Here is a 22,298-nt window from a genome sequence, read left to right as displayed (position 1 = left end):
TGTGAGACAGAAAACCTAGCACTTACCACAAAAAAGCCTATCTCCTTATGTACAATTCAATATACAAGGAGTAGAAAAGTGGTCTACTCCTTAAATTAGCTACATACTCCAAGAGGCTTTTATAATAATTTTTATTAATTTTAATTATTTCTGAAATTCTTTGTCACCATTCAAATTTAATTTTTAATTAATTTAATTTAATTCTTAAAATTTGCCCAAGTACTAATTTTCCTTAGTATCCTTTGTGTCCTTGTCATTGTCCTATACTTTGGCCACTCAATGTGTACTGTTCTTAAGAAGCTCACTCTGTCTGTTGTGTCTAAGCTTCTGTTTAGTCTTGCACATATCCTTCTGAGCCCTCCATTGTTTTTTTTTTCTTACCTGGACTGTACAGCAGGTACAGTTCTGTTCTGTGGCTCTCCATTTATGAGAATTCTGTAGTACTCCATACCCAGTGCTTGGGGCTCTTAAGTCATTGTTAAGGTATAAATTGTTGATTCATCAAATCTGTTATTATTGCTTTTCATTTAGAATGTATAAAGAAATACTCTTCAAGATGGAAAGTGGCTGTTTTATTCTGTTTATAAATGTCTTTGAAGATAATGAACTAAATGCCAAAATTGGAAAACTTGTATTTTAATTTTATTTTTGAGATTATAATATAATTTAATATAATTGCATTTCCCCCTCCCTTTTCCTCTGTCAAAATCCTCTGATATGCCCCTTCCCACTTTCTTTCAAATCCACAGCCTCACTAATTGTTTGTGTGTGTGTGTGTGTGTGTGTGTGTGTGTGTGTGTGTGCGCATGCGCATACATACATATAAGTTCCTAAATATATCCTACTCTGATTGTATAGTGTTATTTATACATATGTTTTCAGGACTGTTCTGCACTAGATGACCAATTAGTACTCAAAACGGGGGGAGGAAGGATGCTAGTTTGAAAGCTACAGTGAAAGGAATGATGTCAATAACCTTATTAGTGGAAGAGACAACCTCCTAGGACACCTTTCTGTATAAATTACCCCTGGACTTCTCAAATTTTGGTGTGAACAATTGTACACAGTGAGCCATGTATGGATTTCTGATACATAGAAAATGCAAATGCATAAATGTACATTTTAAACAAAGTACATCCATGGTGATTTGTTGTGCAGCAATAGAAAATGGAGCACATCAGTTATTCATGTGCTTTATCACAAATGTCATACATAAGAGTCTTCTTAAGATAATAAGGCTAAGAATAAAATAGAATTACTGCAAGCTAGGAGAAGAATAGAAGGAAAAAGCAGGGAGGGAACAGAAGGAGAGGGAGAAAGGATGATATGAGTTCCTTCCTATTGGCATATTTAGCACCTAGTGGCCCTGAGATAGATATGTGCACAGAATAACAATTAGTGAAAAACAAGGCCATGAGTGTTTAAAAAAAAGAAGCAAGGAGGGGTGTATGGAAGAATTTGGAGAGAGGAAAGAGAATGGATAATTCATATAATATAAGCTCAAAAATAAAGGAGATAATTATTAAAAATATATTAAGATAAAAACTAATGTCCCTGATCATGTATGTGTCTCTGTTGTCATCAAAGGTGAATTTTCTACCTTAGAAATGCTATAAAATTCCATATTTAGCTATTTATCTGACACTCCCTTCTTTCTTCAATGACTTGTTAGATGTTTGGTTAGATAAAGCTACCTATAGGTAGACAGATTTATCCAGAATGTTCTAAGCACAGTACTTCCTGAGTTCTTACAGATCAAACTTTTGGTCTTTATCATCAATATTTTGGTAGTCATGATTGCTTTGATCCCTGAGTATGTCAAATGGTTTTGAAATGTTTCTATATGATACACAGACTAATGATGATCTCATTTCCTCCCGTTTATAAGTCACTCCCCCTAGATTTTCAAAGGAATTCCCCTTTTTATTTAATATTCCGTAATTTTATTTGAAACACTTCATACTGTTATTAGTTTTATTGCTCACCTTACCTCTTGTTGTGATTAAGACAAACAAAGAAGTGCTAATAAAATCACCTTGAGGAAGAGTTTATGTGCATACTGTCTATTGTGATGAATGAATCCTGGTGGCAGGTGGTCAGTTTGCATGTGTATGCAGGGAAACAAAACCAATGAATACATGCTTGTCCTCAACTATATGTCTTCTTTTTATTCTATCTGGGATCCCAACCATATTTGTGCTGCCACCCAAATTTAGAGTGGATCTTTCCACATCAATTAACCTTGTGATGATAATCCCTCATAGGCAGGGGGAAAGGCTAACTTAAAATACTCTACTCACATCTGTGCCTTATCTACTGGATGATTCTGTATGCTGTTGAGGTCACAATCAATACGAACCATCACATTAGTGAGCACATTTCTGCAGAAAATGTCCCAGCTTTATTAACAATGATCATTTAATCAGTTCACTAATTTGAAATGGCTCTTTTCTTCCTTGATGAGCTTTTTAAAGTCATATTCTTTGCTCTCTCAAGATAAAGTAAAAATTTCAGTTTCTCTGTCCTCTGTAATTGCTGGGGTTGGCCAAAACCGAAACAAAGCCAAGGGAATGATCAGAGAGAAGTTAAAATCATACCCATCCATAGGTAAGCTTAAGAACTTAGGCAGGATAGAGAAAGGTGGTCATGGGAAACTGAATAGGCAAAGAGTATCCAAAACCATAAACTACATCTTCAATTTAGTTTGTTTCTACAAAGGATGTCTTCAATCATGTATATTACTGTCTACCTCTTTCATGTATTGATTGGAAAAAACCACAAAAATACAAAACTCTGGATACTGCATTACAGGACTTTTGTGTTCACTTATGCATTAATAAATTTTGCATGTTATCTATAAATTAATCCCCAGAATGAAAGGGGCAATATTTTCCTGACCACATATGCCTAGTAGAATATCTACTTTTGAACTATATTTATTATTATTGCAACAAACCTAGGTGTAGACAGATGGTTCTCTCCTACCTGCCAGTTCCTGAATAGTGACTCAGAGGCTTAATATTACTTATAAAACCTCAGCCAGTAGCTCAGGCTTATAATTCTTATCTATGTTTAGCCACATGGCTTGATGCCTTTTCTCAATATGACATTCTCATCTTGCTTCCTGAGCTTCTGGCTAGTGACTCTCTGACCCTACCCTCTCTCTTCTCATCATTCTGTTTGGCTTTCTCATCCAGCTATCAGCCAATCAGCATTTTATTAAACCAATTCAAGTGACAAATCTTTACAGTGCACAAGAGTATTATTCCACAGCATTTCCCCCTTTTTGTCTAATTAAAAAGGAAGATTTTTAACTTTAACATAATAAAACTATATATAACAAAAATAGTTATTAAGTAAGAATCATAGTAACAGTATCTAATCCATCTGCATTTGGCAAAATTAGAGAAAATAATTATCTATCTTATCTTGGTGAGTCTAAAGTTTTGTATCTAGTTTATCTTTTGTTATAACTAAAGAAAACTATAATTGTCTAGTCTTCAACTCTATCAAAGACCCCAGAATGGTGAAAAGCTACCTAATGACAGAGACCTCAAGCTGTCTCTACAGTCATCCAAAGTTTCTCTGCAACACTGGGGCATCCATCTTCAGCCTACAAGCCTAGCATATCTGACAGACTTATCTGTGAAGCAGGATATTTGAAGGACAGTCTTACTTTGTCTTGGCAAAGTTCTACAGTCACTTTTCTTTTGTGTCCTGCTTTTCCAATTTGGACAGTATACTGTTAGAAATTGAGGCAAGGACACTTTTTTGCCAACATGGCTATCTTTTACCATAAAGAAAACAAACTCCATATGAAGTTCCTTTGATGCCCATCCTCCTCTTTGAAGTAATTGGTTATGCCAGGAGCAAACGTGTCTCACTGTTGAGAAAAGTCTAAGTTCTTAAGACATTTTAAATGCCATATTCTAAAGGTCTTCGCTGTGTTTGAAGATTGCTTATCTATCTGAAATATATCTCTGTATGATCTTGAAAACCTAACATGACTATAAGTTTAACTATTATAGATGACTATTAACCTATACTTTTTAAATATATATTACATTTTTAAATGAGCTGCATAAACACAATATGCTAAACAAGAGTAGAAATATACATACAGTGTAATAAAATTAACTTTAAATTTGTATCAATAAACCAAAATCCACACTTAAGTAAAATATGTAAAATTAATGGAGTACTTTCTCTGAATTTGTCAAATGTTTATGGACTAGAACATTGTTGATGTTTTTATTGGTTGTATATATTGTGTACAGTTATTATAATTATTATATATAGTTTTTCTTATATTAGTTTTAACCTTTTTATTTTAGACAGAAAGGAGGAAATACAGTGATATTTTGTTTGTGCTCTAACAAATAAAGCTTGCCTGAAGATCAGAGAGTGGAACTAGCTATTAGTTAACCATAGAGGTCTGGAAGTCTAAACAGACAGGAGACAGGAAGTGCTATGGCTGGGTGGAGAAAGAAACATAAGGCAGGCAGAGACAGGAGCTTGGTCCCTTTTTGGTCTAAGGAGTCATGGAGGTAAGAGGTGACTTTGGCTGCTCCTTTGCTTTTCTGATTTTTCAGCATTTACCCCAATATCTGACTCAAGGTTTTTATTATTAAGACCAATTAGAATTCACGCTACACCTAGGATATATTGGTTAGCTTCTCCTCCATGTCAATAAGTTCGTATGTTCTTGGTAGTTTGGGCTTTCAAGAGGGCAATGAATATGAAACATGAAGTGTTGTTCTTGGTACATTATCTACCTCTAGCCCATTTCAGGTATATTGGCTTATTTTGAAGATGGCTGCTTTATAAAATGTGGCTTCCAACATGTTACTACAATGGTTGAAAATCCTTATTTAAATAGCAATTAGAAATTAATTTCAAGTTCTCTTATATTACATTCCAATGTTCACTTTATTTTAAAATACACACTTCTCATCCTAATCTTGTGTACTTTATAACACATTGCCTCTCATTTAGATTTGCTCACAAGAATGATCTCAGTAAAATGGGCTCATATCTCAGAAACCCTGCCAGAACCACCATATTCATGTGTCCATAGACAATAATTTTAATCTATATTGTGGAGATTGTGGAGTTTCATTCTCAGTAGTATCTTTTCAAAGTTTTGTATTATTAGCATTTAGTTATGAACATCTTTCTGATATATGGGTTTCGCGTAATTTGCAGTAATTTTTTTTCTACCTCATCCTTTCTTGCATAAATATTATGGGTCAATATGGATTTATCATAATTCCTTTTGTGATGCTAATTCTGTGTTTTTGAAGTTCCCTGGGGTGTGCTTTGAATGATATGTACTCCACCATTACTGGCATTTGAAGACTTGGTCCCAGTTGGGGGTGCTACTTGGTGCCCCATTGGGGGTGATATTTGAACATTTGGTCCTCCTTTGGGGATGCTATTTGGGGGTGCTATTTGAAGACAGTCCCAGTTGTGGGTGCTATTTGAAGATTTGGTCCTCAGTTGTGGATGCTATTTGAAGATTTGGTCCACAGTTGGGGTGTGATTTGAAGACTTGGAAGATGTGGCCTTGCTTGAGGAAATACACCACTGGCAGTGGGCTGTGAGGAATCAAGGCTTCACTCCATTCTAAGCTCACTATCTAGGCTTCCTAGATTAGGTTCAAGATGTGAGTGTTCAGCTTGCTATTTCAGCTACGTTGCACAGGCATCATAGACTTTAACTTCCTGGAACTGTAAGCCTGGATATACTCTTTCTTTGCAGTGTTTTATCACAGCAATAGAAAACAATCTAAAATGAATGTGCACAGGATGAAATAAATAGTAACAGATATTTGAAATAAATTGGATTCTATTTACACATTTGGTTAGTAAAATTACCTTTTCTTTTGTTTGCTGTTCACTAATTAATACAATACCATTAAGACCCTCATATGTTATGGTTTTTTTTCCCTATGAACTTTGTATATAGAATTCAATGTCTTAGAAGTTTGTGCAGCAGAAAATTTCTTCAGTTTGACAGATGCTGATCTATGACCTCACTCTAAACATCAAGACTAGATATGTAGGTGTTGCCCCACATGTCTTCTGATTCATATTTTGTAGTATAAATTTAAATAAAACCAACCATTTTTAGTAGCTGTATTGGAAAATCGTGGTACATGTATTAATCTACAAATAACAGTATATCCACCTGGGGAAAAGATGCTGTTCTCTTAAAGTAAGAGAAATATGATGTCATAATATGTTATTCAAAACATGATGAAATGTATGAACTGAGAAACTCAAGACCTACTTGAAAAACAGTGGACAGGCAATTAAGGATCATGGTGAACTAATGTTTGTTTATAACTTAAAGGGATATTTTAAATATTGGATGCTATACTAAAAGGCTTTGTACTAATATCATTCTTTACCAGTTACTTAGGATGCAGTTTGCCTATGGTGAAGTATGATTATGATTAAAACTTTGAAGAAATTGTTTAAAAATATAGTTAGCTTCCTCTGTAACAGCAAATCTCCCAACAATGACACACAAAAGTTTTCCCTTTTAGTACCAAATGCAAAAAATATTGATTTTCTCTAAAGCATGTCATTTGCCATTTTGCATTAAAGCACTTTAAAACCTTTTAACACCATGGAAGTTGAAACTAAAGTACTTTAAATGTACTTTCTGTGGCACAATTTCTTAAGAATATTTGATCTCAGGTATAGAATAATGACTGCATTTTATGCACACTTTCATGAATTAAGTTGTTCCTTCAATGCCTGTCATGGTTTCTAGGCATAATTGCAAAGTAGTCTTTTTATTCGTTCTTCTAATACAGAGTAAAGTATAAATTAAGATATTTTTCTTTTAGATGTCAAATACTTCACAATTTTATATATGTTTTGGAGGAAATGGTTATAACTATTCTTTATCTACTCAGAAGAAAAAAGCAATTCATATACATTATGAATGTGATAATTTAATAACTCTGCTTTGCATATTTAATAGTAATGAAATTCCCTAATAAAACTGTATACTTCTGATAAATTTCTAAGAACTTGATAAAACAAAAGAAATGATACACATAAAATTTCATTTTATAATGTCAACATTATTTACATATGATAATCAAAGGATTCTAAAGTACAGTTAGAAATTGCAAGGTTTTTTTAGTCATGTAAAAATCCACATTTTGACCATTCATACTCATTAAAAGTTAACATAATCTTGGTAAAGTCAAAACTGATGTTATAAGCAGGGTGCCATGCAAGTGTTCTTAGTGGGTGGTATTTATTGAGCCACTGCTGAAAGTACAAATTCCATGCAATAATGGTACCTATGCATGTGCAAATGAATGCTTGCATACCTTTCATTTCCTTGATGAAGTGCTTAGGAAGATGGTACTGCCAGTCTCTATGTATTTCATAACCTTCTTCTCTTCAGAGGTGACAATATGTCTATTGACACCACATAGTTCTGATAAATTCTCCTTGTCCCACTATCTCATACTTCTGAATGATATGACACTTCTCCTACTCCATTCATTCATTAATTCACTCCTTATTTCATTTTGATTATAGAGTGATACCAGTTTCTAGATATGGACGGTGTTAATTAGGACAGGATAAGATTGAAGTTAACAAGTTAAACCTTTATTCATGTCCATTAGCAGTGCAATTAAGGAACAAAAGGTGCTTTTGACTATTGTCCTCCAAGGACCAGCAGCAAGCAAATGTCAGGTAGACTTAGCCCAGATTGGGAAAATGGTCTGGCTACTGGGAAGACCCTATGTAAGGAGGCTGCCTTTGGGGGCTGAATGATACTAGAGATACATGACAGAAGGGGAGGGTGAAGAATGACAATCACCGATTCAAAGCTGGCAAATTTACCTCATTCAGAAGAACAAGAGTTGTGTGCACTGGTGCTTGGAACAAGGATACAGACATATACATAAGTCCAGCTAGCCAGGAGCTCCTGATTTCAATTTCTTCCTGAAAACTGCCCCAACCCTGGTGAGAGAACAGTAACTTTCCTCTCTAGAACCTGACAGGCAATTTACATACATACATATATATATATATATATGTATATATATATATATATATGTAATATATGTATATATTTACCCTTGGTTAGACCAGTATGATCATTGATGGCATTTTGACCTCTAGAGTTCCTGCTCTTCAGGATGTTTCCTTTTTTTTCCCAAATAAGCTGCTTACAAAATAAAATTGTATGCTGTTGTGATGAATTCTATAACTACTAATTCCTGAACATTTCTAACAGTTGTTTGTTTGCTAAAGTTTTATTGTTTATTTGTCCATTTGAAATACTGTGGAGTCTCCACTCTTCGGATTTTCCTGGTGTCTACATGAAGCCTTGGAAATGCAGTTTTGAATGTACTAAATCTAAGTCTTCATTATATATTTAAAAAATTCCTCATACTTACTCAATGGTGTCAAATCACTTAATTGTGTGATCTAAAACTTACCTTTTAGCCAAAATGGTATCTCAGAGAACACCTTCATCAAGAACATTCTGCACATCCCACAACACTGCCAACTGATCTAGCAAAATCTAGAGACCACTGCCCAGCTGCTCCTTATATGAGAGTGCCAGAATCTTGCTATTCTGTATGTTACCTATAAAATTAAAAGAAAACAAAGAATGATTTCACTCATATGTTTTGACTTCCTCGACCCTCAACTACTAGCAAAGTCTGCATTCCCATATGGTGTTTGAACCTCAAGCCTCATAAAATGAGCCTAACATTTAATCAGGACTATTGGTATCCAAGGATATCTTATTCTATTCAAGTGTCTCTACAACAATATTGTAGAGAAGGTGGTTGTTTATAAACAACACTGAATTTATTTTTTCACAGGTCTAGTTTCATGGGACTCCAAGATCAAGATATCATCACCTTGATGTCTAGTGAGGGCTTGCCAGGTACTTAATAGATAGCACCTTGTTTTGTCCTTATGTGGTCTACAGGATGAGTGAGCTCCTGTAGGTCTCGTTTTTAAGGGCTTTGATCTCATACATGTAGGCAGAAAACCTCATGTCCTGACCACCTCACACAGAACTTAGCTTGATCTAGCATATATAAATGTTATTGGGATAGGTAAACATGTGACTAGTAATATTTAAAAATAATGGAGATATTGTTAGAGAACAGCTAAGAAAACCTGATAGATACATGCTTGCAGTAAAACAGGACAGCACCGGAAGGTCAATAGATGGGAAGTAACAGGTCAGACATGCCCTTCTGTGATGGGCAACTTCTATGCCTACATTAGAAAAGAAGAATGCTTCAAAGTATTAATGTGTGACCTAGGAGGACAAATTAAAACAACTAAAGTAAAGTTCGGTTAAAAAAGGGAAAATAAAATAATAAATCATTATGAAAAAACTCAAAGTCAAAACTGGTTCTTTACAAAGTTCATCAAAACTGGAAAGTTCTTAGACTATGAATAAAAGGAGATGAGATGACTGAACTTTGTAACATACATGGAGGCATCATTTCCAATCTCTTTAAAATATTAAAATGTACTATTGTGTGCACCTGTCTGCTCACAAATCAAGTAACTGAGATGCAAGGGGAAGATTGTGCAAAGGGCACAGGTTCTCACAATGGACTAAAAAAGAAATAAAACATTGGAAAGTATGCACAACAGGCACAGGTGCAAGTGTTAATTTACAAGACTACAACAACATTGAAAATTCTCAAACGCTGGTTACCTGTCTGATGAGCTTTACTAGATGTTCAAAAACTACTCCAGCACTAGTAATGACACTCAGTAAGTACATTGTTCGCTGTGCAAGTGTGAAGACCTGCGTTGATTCCCAGCATCCTGACAACAGCAGGTATGACTTTGTGCATCTGTAATCATAGTGCCTAGGAGGCAGGCAGGAAGACACATGGAGTTTTCTGGTTAGCCAACCTAACTAATTTGGTGAACTCCAGATTCAGTGGAAGATTCATCTCACTGAATTGTCAAGAATAGTTGAAAAAGATACCTGATGCCAACCTCTAGCCTCCCCATGCATGCTTGCACACCTGCACATGTTCTTGCATATGTACAGCTTGTTCCTGTCTTATGCACATAAACACAGGAGTTCATGAGTGCCACAGCAATGCCATGTTAGGAAGATAGTGTTTTACAACACTCTTACATTCTCCTCTGGGTCACTTTTAATTTATCAATAACAACCTTAAATTATTTTTTTTTATTTGAACAGAACTTACTGTCTGATGGATAGGCAAGGAGAACTTCAAAGGCTGGTCTCCAGCAGCTCATCTTTCCCTTACTGTTCAACAGTAGCCAGTAGCTAGCTAGACCTTGTGCATGGCTTTGGTGTCAGCCTGGGCCCTGAGGCACTTGGTGCTGAAGAAAACATTCTGGAACTCTAGTGACCAGAATTTGCCAGTTCTCTTGCTGAGTTATTTCAGCCTTTTATCAACTCTTCTTCGCTTTCTATTGACTACTTCTGCTTCCTCCTGCCTGCAAGCCCTGAAACTATGCATCTGAATCTTCTGTTGTCAGGTGGCTGACCTCTTACACAGTTCACTGAATGCTTCAAGATGACTCAGGGTACCTGCCTCTGTCTGGACTGTAATATATAGTCAGGGCATCAGCTACAACACCTGCTGTGCCAGTCAGCATCTAAAGTACGAGGAGTGGCCAGCGTCATTGGAGCTCAGTCCTTTGCTGCAGACAGATCCCAGCAGGCAGACAAGATCAGCAGCATGCAAGCTATCTACTGTAGGACATTTGGCTGTCAGGCAGTGGCTGTCTTCACTGCTCTTAGAAGCCAGACCCAGAGAGTAAACCAAGTATCAAGGGCAAGCAGGCCTGCTTGGGTGCACAGGGACATGGATCTGGTGCTTTTCAGCTCTCAGACAGTCACACTTCTTCAGCTGTAAGCAATCAGAGACACCCCACCCCACCCCCCAGAGCTAGTCCTGCTCTCCCTCTGTTCCACCTCTTTTCTCTGCAGCTTCTGCCTTTGTCTTCTGAACTCAATATACATCACTGAAAATGTGTAAGCAAAGACTACCCAGGAGAATGCTTTGATGCCTTGATGTTGCAACACAGGAGAAACAACATAGAGTTGCTCCTGAAACAGCACTTAGCCCCAGAGAAGCTTCTGACACCTTCTGCTCCCACCCCTGGTGTGACTTTGAAGCAGTCACAGCTCAGCAGGAATCTTTCTGTCCCCAGGGCCTCCTGGTGGTTCCAGTCACATATTCCAGGAGCTCACAAGCCTTACACCTGATCCATAGTCCTAATGTAATCAATGTGTCAAAGATGTTCCCTTTTGTTTTCCCAATGTTATTCCTCCAGGAGAAAAACAAATGAACAACAAAAACAACAATCTCTTGCCTTTCCTCCTTATTTTTTCTTTCTAAATATTAAGCTCTTTTCTCTAAGCTCTTTCCAAGACTTGCTTCTTTACTCCTTTCTGTTTGTGTTATGTAAGTTAAGTTGTCCTTCTACCTAGGAATGGGGCATATATTACTAAACATCTTACATTTCTCAATGTGCATGGCTACTAGGACTCCTAGATTTCTGTTTTCAGTGCAACCATCTTTGAAAATAATTCAAAATGTCCTCAACTACTTAGTTCTATATTCAATTATTTTGCTAATAGTAAATTACTTTTTCATGTCTGCTCTGAATATATTTTATTATGTTTATATTGTTCAACAAGGAAACATAATGTGTGAAGGCCTCTACTTACCATATCACCCCAAACTTGTAGTTGGCCATCCCTTATTGCCAACACCTTTGCATATCTCTTCCTGTGTCCTCCATCCCACATTGGGCATTCTACTGTTTGAACACTTGTTATAGCTCACCAAGGCACACTAAACATTTTGTATTAGGCTCTAACATTTTCAGGACCTCAAATTCTATAGCATATTATTCAAACTTTTTCCATTAATTTTTTTTTAGTATCATTCCCTTTTCCTTGCTCAATAAGAAAATGAAAGGAAGGAAGGAAGTGTGGATCTCATAGTTTCCCCTTAGAACAATTCTCTCTTTGGCTCCTCCCAGGCCTTGATCTGTACTCATTTCATAGCAATGACCACATTTGGTCTAATTATATAGCACTTTATATGTAAGGCCCCAGTCCCTCAGTGAAGTTGTAAGTTTCTGGAAATGTTTAGAAATGCAAGTTCCATTTTTATTCTACATTTCCCCAGTTGAGGGGGATAAGCAATTGTTTCATGTTCCACCTTTGATTTTATAGAAATACATATACTGAGTAAAACTTAGTTTATGGCAATATAGTGTTCTGCAATTTAATAGTTAATCCTAATACATTCTCTTTCATTTCCTACCTTTTCTTTTTGCTATTGTCGTTAAGACTCATGTATTAATTTTGAATTGGGTGTCCCTCATGAGCCCAGGCGGATCTCTACTTTGAGATCCTACAGCTTCAGCTTCCCAGATGCTGGACCATATACCTGTGCCACAGTGCTCTACACAAAGTCTGTTTTTAAAAGAAATGTAACAAATACTTCACCTAAATGCTATGCAATTAAACTCTTCTACTGCATTCAAATTAATTTCTTCTCTTCCTCACCCATACTCTCTGGAGATGATGAGGTCAATATTTTAGAATTGTCATTTCAGCTCTACTGACACAGAAATAGTATTTTTGCACCTTCTCTGTTCATAGGCCTGCTGTGGATATCGCTCTATATGCTGAGAATGTGTCGCTATGATTGGTTAATAAATAAAGTACTGATTGGCCAGTAGTCAGGCAGGAAGTATAGGCGGGACAAAGAGAGAGGAGAATTCTGGGAACAGGAAGGCTGAGTCAAGAGTTGCCAGTCAGACACAGAGGAAGCAAGATGTAAAAGTACCAGTAAGCCACAAGCCATGTGGCAACTTATAGATTAATAGAAATGAGTTAATTTAAGATATAAGAACTAGATAGCAAGTAGCCTACCACGGCCATACAATTTATAAGTAATATAAGTCTCTGTGTGTTTACTTGGGTCTGAACAGCTGCAGGAGCCAGGTGGACATAGGAAAACTCCAGCTACATAGGCCCCCTATTTCTACTGCTTTCTTTTAATGCTAACAAATGAAAGTTAGAGTGCTGAAGCTTGTCTTGGTGCTGTGTTCCCAAAGCATAGAAGAGTAGATCTATGAATTTCTACTCACTAGTAAGGGATCCACCTTCAAACCAGGACTAGGTTAAACACTAAAAGAGTTCAAGCTTTACCAAGTATGAGGTCTAGAGTTTGGAAGGACCAGGAATTATGGCTGCTGCATAGCTATGTCACATCAAAGGAGAAAGGCAGAAGTCCAGCAGAGACTGCTATCTAGGAATGTTTTCTAGCTGGTGCTGCTGAAGAACACTGTCCTCTCAGGCAGCCAGAGGCAGACCCTGTGCCTGCAGTGAATGAGAAGGGATAGATCACTCCCGGAATTCATGTGTAAATGTGACATTTTTTAAAAGGGTTATTTCACATGAATATTGATGAACAGCTCATATTTATTCATTAGCCATGAGAAAAAAAATGGAAAATTAGAAGCCTCAAATAGGGTGTTCTTGGATACTATAAGCTCAGAGGATACACTGGCTAATGTACAAGTATGAATGTCAATCATTATTTTCACGTAACTGTGAGTTATGCTTTGGCTTACTTTGTTAAAAAGTCTCAAAAAATTTTTTTTCCTTAATGTGGGACTAGATTCATGATAAGCAGTTATTTTGTCATTAATAATGTTTTATTGCTTTCTAAATCAAGTAAAATGTGGGAATTGGAGATCATTTCCCATGTAATAATTTGATAATTTTTCTAAAATTTAAACTGTGATAATATTGATCACAAGATACTAGGATAAAGAAATTGTTCAGTGACTTCAAAATGGTTGATATACATTTGAAGATATTTAATATGTTGAAACTACAGTTCCGTTCACTATTTTACATATTAAAAAAAACCTCAATTACTAAGAATATTAAAGGATGGTTTAATATGAAAGACACTGTTGAGTTGGATTGGCTTACTTTTATGTGTAAATTATTTCCTTAAAGAAAAGATAAAAAAAAATACATCCGTGAAACAGTTCACCTTCCATGATAGGGTAAATATCAATTGCTGTTTTGGAAAACTGAATAAATAAGAAAGAAACTGAATAAGCCCAGAGAGAGTCATATTGAAAGAACTTTCATGTAGACTATTTTCAGAGTATATCTTTAAATAAATTTCCAAAAGTGAAGCACATCAATAAATATGTAGCTAATTACGTAATTATTTCTGACATTTTAAATTTCAAACACTCCTTCATTGTGAAAGGAAGTCCTCTGAACCATTCCTCAGTATTGGCTCCAAAAGCTCCAGCTAATAGAGAAGCTTTGGCTATGATCAGCTACAAGCATAGAGATCAATTTTTGTTAGTGAGAGCACATCATATGGTGTACATTTATTGATATTAAAACAGTTGCAAGAATTACCTTTTCACCTGAGTTCACCCTAGGAGACCAATAAGTTTGTTGGACTTACACACTGACGATGCATAAGGGGTTACTGACAGGAGTGTGGATACCTCAAAGCAGTAATGCTTGAAAGTCTTCACCCAGAATAACAACTTTCCCATAGCTCTCTAAGTGGACCCCCTATTATTCTCTAGTCTTCTCCATACAATGTACTTTAGCTACTCCCCAAGACCATGAGGCCACATGTGATTAGGGCAGACTTGCATACTACTGAGTAGGAGGAAGGCTGGATCCAGAGGCGATTGCCTAGTTACCCTCCATACCCCTTTTCTGAAGGAGCATTGACAGTTAACAAAGCTAGTGTAAGCAGGAACAATTGACCTTTTGAAGATGGCAGTTGCTGGGCTGAAGATAGTGCTGTGCCACATCCCCTTAATGAATGAAAACTGAATTGAAACTACATATACAGGATAATGTAATAAGCACATGTAATAGATGATGCTAAGAAGTAGCAAATATATAGAAGAGCAACATTGAATTGATAGTTACAACATGCAGCAAGACTCAATTAAGAAATGCTTGTTGAAACTATGATGCTAGAGTTACTATTGAAATATCTTTTCAGTTTTGAAGGTACTTGGATTTGTTGGAGATTTTTTTTTTTATTTTAATAATCTGAAGAGAAAGAGCATTTAGACATTTTTAGGCCTGTATAATCCTCTCACTCTTTTTCTATGTAAGTGACATATTTGGTTATTTGAATAAATAGCATTTTCATCTTACTATTGATCTTGGCTCTCTTTTAGAAAGTATTATTCTTTTAAAAGCACTCCTGAATTACAGATCTGAAGTAGTTTCAATTGTTTATTGTGTACATATGTGCAAGTGTATACTTATGTATGAGTGTACGCCTCATTACTTCTTAATGGTAAAGTTTAAAAGCCCATAATCATTAGTTATACTTGATAGAAATTGCACTTTTACTCTCCCTTAATTCAGACATTCTGTTGGTTTTGTTTTCTAGTTCAATTTTGTGGGGAAATTGCTTGGACCAAGAGGAAACTCCCTGAAGAGGCTACAGGAAGAAGCAGGTGCTAAGATGTCTATCCTGGGCAAAGGATCCATGCGAGACAAGGCAAAGGTACAGAGCTTTGAGGTTGCTTCTTAACACACTGGGGGGGGGGACTCCCGAAATACTGGGGGGGATGTTTACAGTACACAGAGATGATTTTCTCCATTCCCTGTGCCTTTTGCTTTCCGGGACCACACGGCTACCCATTCTAATGTCTCTCCTCTTCAGTCATTGTCTCTGCCTCCTCCTCAGGACATACTTCCTGTATTGCCTTCTGTAGTTCTCACTATAAGCTGCTGTCATGTTACTGCATTTTTTAAAGCCTCTGTGGGACGTTTCTATAGATTAGTACTCAGGGTTTCTAATTCCCTAGTTGAACACTTTTCCATCTATCCACTAGTCCCATCCGTTCTCTCATTTTATTCTCTTCTCTAGTTCACTTTGATCCACTTCACTAATACATTTATCTGAAAACATAAGAAAATCCTGGTTATGCCTTAAAAGATTTCAGTGATATTATCACACAATACCTGAGTCAAAGACAAGGAATAACCTAAGAAACATCAAGTTTGGAGTTTGTAATTTTTTTTTATTTCACATCTAAGCAACTGAACTTCCCATTTCATAAAGTGCAATCATCTTTCCAGTGTTTGAATCCAGTATTTACAATGATGTATTCATAAGGAATCCTGAAAAATTATTTTGTAAGCAGTGGGAAGTGTACAGTTGCATTGTTTGACCAGACTATGTTTTTATCATTTCATATATTACACTATTATGGGAAATGACCACGAGAATGCTTGGAAAATCGTGTATAGGTTTTATCTTTAAACTATTCAGGAAAGATCTTAAATGAATGATTTTAAAATGAAAAAAGTATCTCTAAACTGGTCAATAATTTATCACTCATAAATTATTTTATAATTTTTATAGTAAGCAGTTAGATATTGAGTAAATCACCTAAATGGGCGCTTTTTACAATGGTGCACTAGTCATGTCTCTAAATTACAAAATTAACAATTTTACTGATCTTTAATTTTGAATACTCATGATTGTGTAAAATTTCAGAAGTGAATGAATTGTTGCCAGCCCTTCCCAATCTTGTCACTCTGACTGCATTTAGAAGAAACCAGGTAAACATCTGAGAGCAGGTAGCTATAAAATAATCACTTGCCCCTTGTCACATCCAATTTTCATTTTTTTCAAAAACAAGATGAAGTTGATACATTTCAATTCATTTTCAAATATTCTTTAATATTGAATATTTAATTATTTAATATAGAACATAATATGTGAATTTGCTATTTTCCCCAGCTGTGTCAAATTCTTATACTATAAACTGTGTACTTTTCAAAATTAAGGATTAGATTAAGCATCATATATCCCTTGGAAAGCTTCCTGAGCTCTGCAGTATCTTGACATCTCTTTTACACTCACAACTCGACTGGCTCATTTGTTTGTATGTCTCGTTCAAGTCTTAACTCTTCCAGGATGGGAATGGCCTAATTAGCCTTTGTGCATTAGGGACCTCCATATTATTTCTTCCTGCCTTTTAAAATAGATAGATGCCTATTTTTCATCTCTATATATTTGGGCATTTTTTGTTCATGAAGAACTACAATGGATAATGTTAGGTACCAGCAAAATTCTCTGAAAATGCAACAGGAAACATATTTGCTTCCATTAAATTTTCATTTGGTTTAACTTACTAAAGTCACTTATTACTTAACATTCTGTTTCTAATTAATTTTTTTGGTGACTCAACATAGTTGGCTTTGCTTGTAATGTTTTCAGTTTTCATTACAAAATTAAATTAAAAATTAAAAAAACAAAGTGCTTAATAATAATATTGCATCATACAACACATTTTTCTCAAATCCAGGCCTTAACCTTCAGTGATAGACACACTAATGAAACACAACCACAGACATGGATTTGAAAACTTTTATTTTCAGTAAATATTTGATTAAAATCAAGATAAATTCTCAAGAAGTTATTGAAGACTCTGTTACTATTTTGCCTTCTTGTAACATGACCTCATTTCATTTGATTTTTTAAAATGTGTAAGTAAAACTCATCTACCTTTCCAATGACTGTATATAGCTGTATGTATACATTTTACAGGCTTGAATACATGCATTAATTTCAATAATATTTATTAAACACATTATGATCAACTTTATAGATTAAAAAATGTTTCTTCTTATAATTTATATTCTGATGAAAGGGCAGACAATGTATGAGTGAATGCATTTTTAACTGCAATACTTTGAAACTTTTAAGAATTAAAATAAAACAGGAAAAGAGAAGAAACTAGTAATAGTTAAAACAGTATTTTGACATATCGATCAAGAGGATTGCTGGAGAACAGAGAACCTGCTGTGGGATGGTCTGTATGTCAAGTGTGTTGCTGATTGGTCAGTAAATAAATCACTGATTGGCCATTGGCTAGGCAGGAAGTATAGGCGGGACAAGGAGAAGAATTCTGGGAAGTGGAAGGCTGAGAGGGAAACACTGCCGGCCGCCACCATGACAAGCCGCATGTGAAGATCCCAGTAAGCCACGAGCCATGTGGCAAGGTATAGATTTATGGAAATGGATTAATTTAAGCTGTAAGAACAGTTAGCAAGAAGCCTGCCACGGCCATACAGTTTGTAACCAATATAAGTCTCTGTGTTTACTTGGTCGGGTCTGAGCGGCTGTGGGACTGGCAGGTGAGAGAGATTTGTCCTGACTGTGGGCCAGGCAGGAAAACTCTAGCTACAGAACCAATCATGAAACATGTAGAACTGAGAAAGAGAAGACCAAGAAAGGTGGAATGTGTACTGTCATTGTTAACCTTCTAATAACTGTAGCAGGAGCATAACTGTAGCATTGTTTGCTAATCACATTTTAGTGAATTTATTCTGTGTTGGGTCCAAACAGATTGTTAACCCATAGACATTGTAAAACTTACTGCAAACTGCTTTACACTTGTGTCTCCTGCATTCCTCACAGTACCCCAGTCTCTGTGGATGTGTTCTCCTCCTCATTAGATGACTCTCAGGGCCTGTGTTTGGTTTTTAGGTTCCCTTTTTCCCTTCACTTACTTTATTATCTACAAGTTTCTGAATATAAGCATTATTGTCAACTGTCTAGTCCCCTTTGCTATAAAGTTTAGAGATTTTGTAAACTGAGATGTAGTATGTGTGCATGTACACAATGAGTGTGCAACTAACTCTGTGTGTGTGTGTGTGTGTGTGTGTGTGTGTGTGTGTGTGTGTTGAGGGGGGTGTTTGTATATGCAGGTGCACAGATAAACAAATATCAACCAGACTTTAGTCAACTTACTTTTGACTCTTGCTCAATTAGGCTTCATTATATATTTCAAAATCAGTATTGCTTTGATGCTATTGTCACTAAGGAACAACATTCAACTACAAATCTGTTTTTTCACATTCTTTTGGATTGATTTTGATGACCAAGAGCAACTTTCATGAGTAAAGAGTTTATTTTGCTTCACATCGCTGAGTTCCAAAGCACTGTTCTTCATTAAAGCAAGTCTAGACAGGAACTCAAACAGGACAGGAACTGGAGGCAGGAGCTGATGTGGAGGCCATATAGGAGAGCTGCTTGATGGCTTGTACCTCTTGCTTGCTTAACCTGCTTTCTTATAGAACTCAAGACAGGAACCTGGAGGCAGGAACTGAAGCAGAACACATAGAGGAATGCTGCTTACTCACTTGTTTTCCATGGCTTGCCCAGTTTGCTTTCTTTTATGAATTATGACTCCTTGCCCTGGAGTGGTGGCGCCCACAATGAGTTGGGCCCTCCTCCCCCACATCAATCACTAATCAAGAAAATGCTTTCCCACAGACCAGACTGGTAGGGACATTTTCTCAACTGAAGTTCCCTCTTCTGCCATGATTTTAACTTGTGTCAAGGTAACCAAAAATGAACCAGTACACAATTGCTTTTTTTTAATTAAAAGAATAACTGTAGTATAATAGAACATCTCTTTTGTACTTACAGACAGAGCTTTTTATTCAGTATCCTTTCTATGCTTGTCCTATATGGTGATTTCACTGAATATTATTTAAATAAACCACCTACTTTACCTTTGTTCAGATTGTCATGCAGACTATATTTCTGCATTTATTTATATATGCTATTGATAGAATGCTCAATGTATATCGTAAACTTGAATGTCATTTTATGATAAAATGAGATATTTAATTATCTAAATCATCAAAGAAGTGAATAAGTCACAAATATTTATTCTATTATAACTATGTTCTCAAGGATAAATTCAAGATTGCATTTTATAAAATATTAAAAACCATCCCAGCTTTTTACAAAGCTTGTTATTTAATTATAAAGCCTGACCTGTTTACTATTTTCCTTAAAAACAATGAAGAAAGGGTTGCTTGGATGGCAGAAAAATAGAATGGCAAATTGTCTTAGATTTGTTTGCAGAGATTGTACAGTACCTTTAACTCTTTTGGTTCAAAAGTTAGATTTTAAGATTTATTCCAGAATCACTATGAAGTTAATTGTGTAATGTAGTAAACAGTTCTAAAAGTATGTCAGAAGGTTCAACAAGTTGGATATTTTAGTTTTATTTTGTTGTTAGTGCTGATGAGGAAAATGCTACTTTGTATATCATTAAATTTTAACCAATAACCATTAAACAAAGAAAGAAAACAAGCAAACAACAAAACAAACCAAAAATAAAATGTGAAGACCCAGGCTAGTATCCATAGCATGAACCCCTTTCTAGCCACAACTTTTTTCCTGCAGTGGTCAGATCCCAGAATATCTGAAGTATACCCTATGTAGAAACAATGTTGGAGGCATTAGGGGACAAACAATACACTGTAAATGACTAGGACAGTTGTATTCTTGGGGAAACCCAAGAAATAAAATCAGTAGTATTATTAGCTTTATATCAGAACACCTCAAGAAAATTAGCTGACAGTTTAGAACATTCTTGAAAGTCAAAGGTGTTCATAAACCATATGGGCAGTTCTGGGCAACCACACAGCTGCAGGTTTAACTGGCAGTTGCTCGCAGAGTCTTTGGGGTCACTTACTGCAGCTATTTGTCATAGGCTGCTCTTTTTAGTGGAACGGAGGGTGAAATTGGTGAAGGGGAACTGGGGGGCAGTGGTTGCACGAGCTCATCTTTGGATAGTGTGCAACATGGTCAGAGAGGTTAGAGAACATGGTTAGAGTGTTTAGGTTGGCCACCACAGTGGGTACACACACCCAGAGAAGACTACAGAAACAGTAGCCCATGGAAGTACCTTTATTGTGGGACTACCTATTGTCTTTAGATGAAAATTGCAAACGGCCATTGCAAAGGAATGACATTGTAATGAAAGTCATTTTGGCATTTCTAATAAGAAGGTTGGTAAAGTTTTGGGAATATATTCTTACAACATGCTAGAGTATATGCTGAAAGAAAAGGGCTTTGGGATGAGTTTTACATGAAAATATAGTAACTCTCAAGGCAAACTTTAATTCTTTGATGTGCTAATAACATTAGTGTTTTCTGTTCAATAATATATTTTTCTGTATTTGGTGATGGCTGCTTTAGTAAATCCTTTCTGATTTCATGGCAAGACTAGTTTTCATCAACAATAAAATCAGCTAAAAACCTTCAAAGAGAAGTAGCAGCTGCCTGGTGGGCATGCTGGGGTAAACCCTACCCCGTTATCCTGGGCTCTGCTTGACATCAATCAGGCTCACGATTTCTCAGACCCTGAAGCGGCAAAGCCATACTCATTGATTGTCAGTCATGCTGTGGTTGGTTACATAGACACTTGTTTGAGTCCTTTAATGTATGTAACAATTTGTAACCCTACAGACCCAAGAGCTCAGATGCCCCAGCTTCCACCTTAGCTATGGCTGCATAGTGGGCAGGAAATCAACAATTTCTTTCTTCAGTTTCCTTCTATAGACAAGCATCCCTTGCTCGTTAAGACTTCCAGCAGAGATGTGGAATATGTATCTTTATTGGATTACACATCTTCTGGGTTTATGAATGGCAAGAAAATATTATAAATTATAGATGGCTCCATTTTTATTCTCAATTTCTTCATTGCTTCATTGAATTCTTCTATATCTCTATCTCCACTCTAAAGAGTTAAAGTGGCAGCTTGGCAGGTCTCACCTAGAGTACGAGGTGCTGAATTATGAACACATATTTTATGAGGACAAAATGAAATATGTCTTTCAGTGTTGAACCAATATATTATTTCAAAATATGATATATTTAGACTCTAGTGATCAAGTAATTACAGGGATTGGGTTTTAGTTGAAGCTAAAATATATCATCATATTTGAGAAATATGATTTTCCTATTAGTGTCTTTTCTTTTTATGTATGAGCAATTTGTCATTCACTGTAGTATACCATGACCTTAAAATGAAAAAGAAAAAAAGAACATAAATCTATCCAGCCTTAGTTTTTTTTAACAAGCTTCAATGAGAAAATAAATATGAAGTATCCCTTTTTTATGTAGTGAGTTGAGAACATTTTATGTTAAATTACTGAGTCCCTGTATTTTGATTTTATTAAAAGTTGGTACAATTCTGTTTAATTATTATAACCATGACTGTGTTGTTTAATTTTTCTGTGGCAACAAAAACAAATATCCACTCCCCTGAGACGTGGTACCCAAGGCAAATCCAAGTAAGGATTCCATCCAAGCCTCAATTAGTGAACCTGGAAAGATTTGGGGACACTGATTCCACCCAAATCTCACTAGTGACCCATGAAGGGTTGGGAGTCATTGA

General features: G+C 36.0%; 1 protein-coding gene across 2 annotated transcripts in view; it reads left to right on the top strand.

Moving 5' to 3' along the window:
• Khdrbs2 (KH RNA binding domain containing, signal transduction associated 2) overlaps positions 1-22,298 on the top strand; it is a 481,530-nt gene that overhangs the window by 156,770 nt on the left and 302,462 nt on the right. For both annotated transcript variants that reach the window (XM_059281719.1, XM_059281720.1), the window contains exon 3: positions 15,473-15,589. In XM_059281719.1, the coding sequence (XP_059137702.1) occupies positions 15,473-15,589 (117 nt within the window). The remainder of the gene's footprint in view (positions 1-15,472; positions 15,590-22,298) is intronic.

The sequence above is a fragment of the Peromyscus eremicus genome, chromosome 16_21 (assembly GCF_949786415.1).
Source record: "Peromyscus eremicus chromosome 16_21, PerEre_H2_v1, whole genome shotgun sequence".
Lineage (NCBI taxonomy): Eukaryota > Metazoa > Chordata > Mammalia > Rodentia > Cricetidae > Peromyscus > Peromyscus eremicus.
The sequence above is the reverse complement of the archived record's forward strand: the minus strand, read 5'-3'. Positions and strand labels throughout refer to the sequence as shown.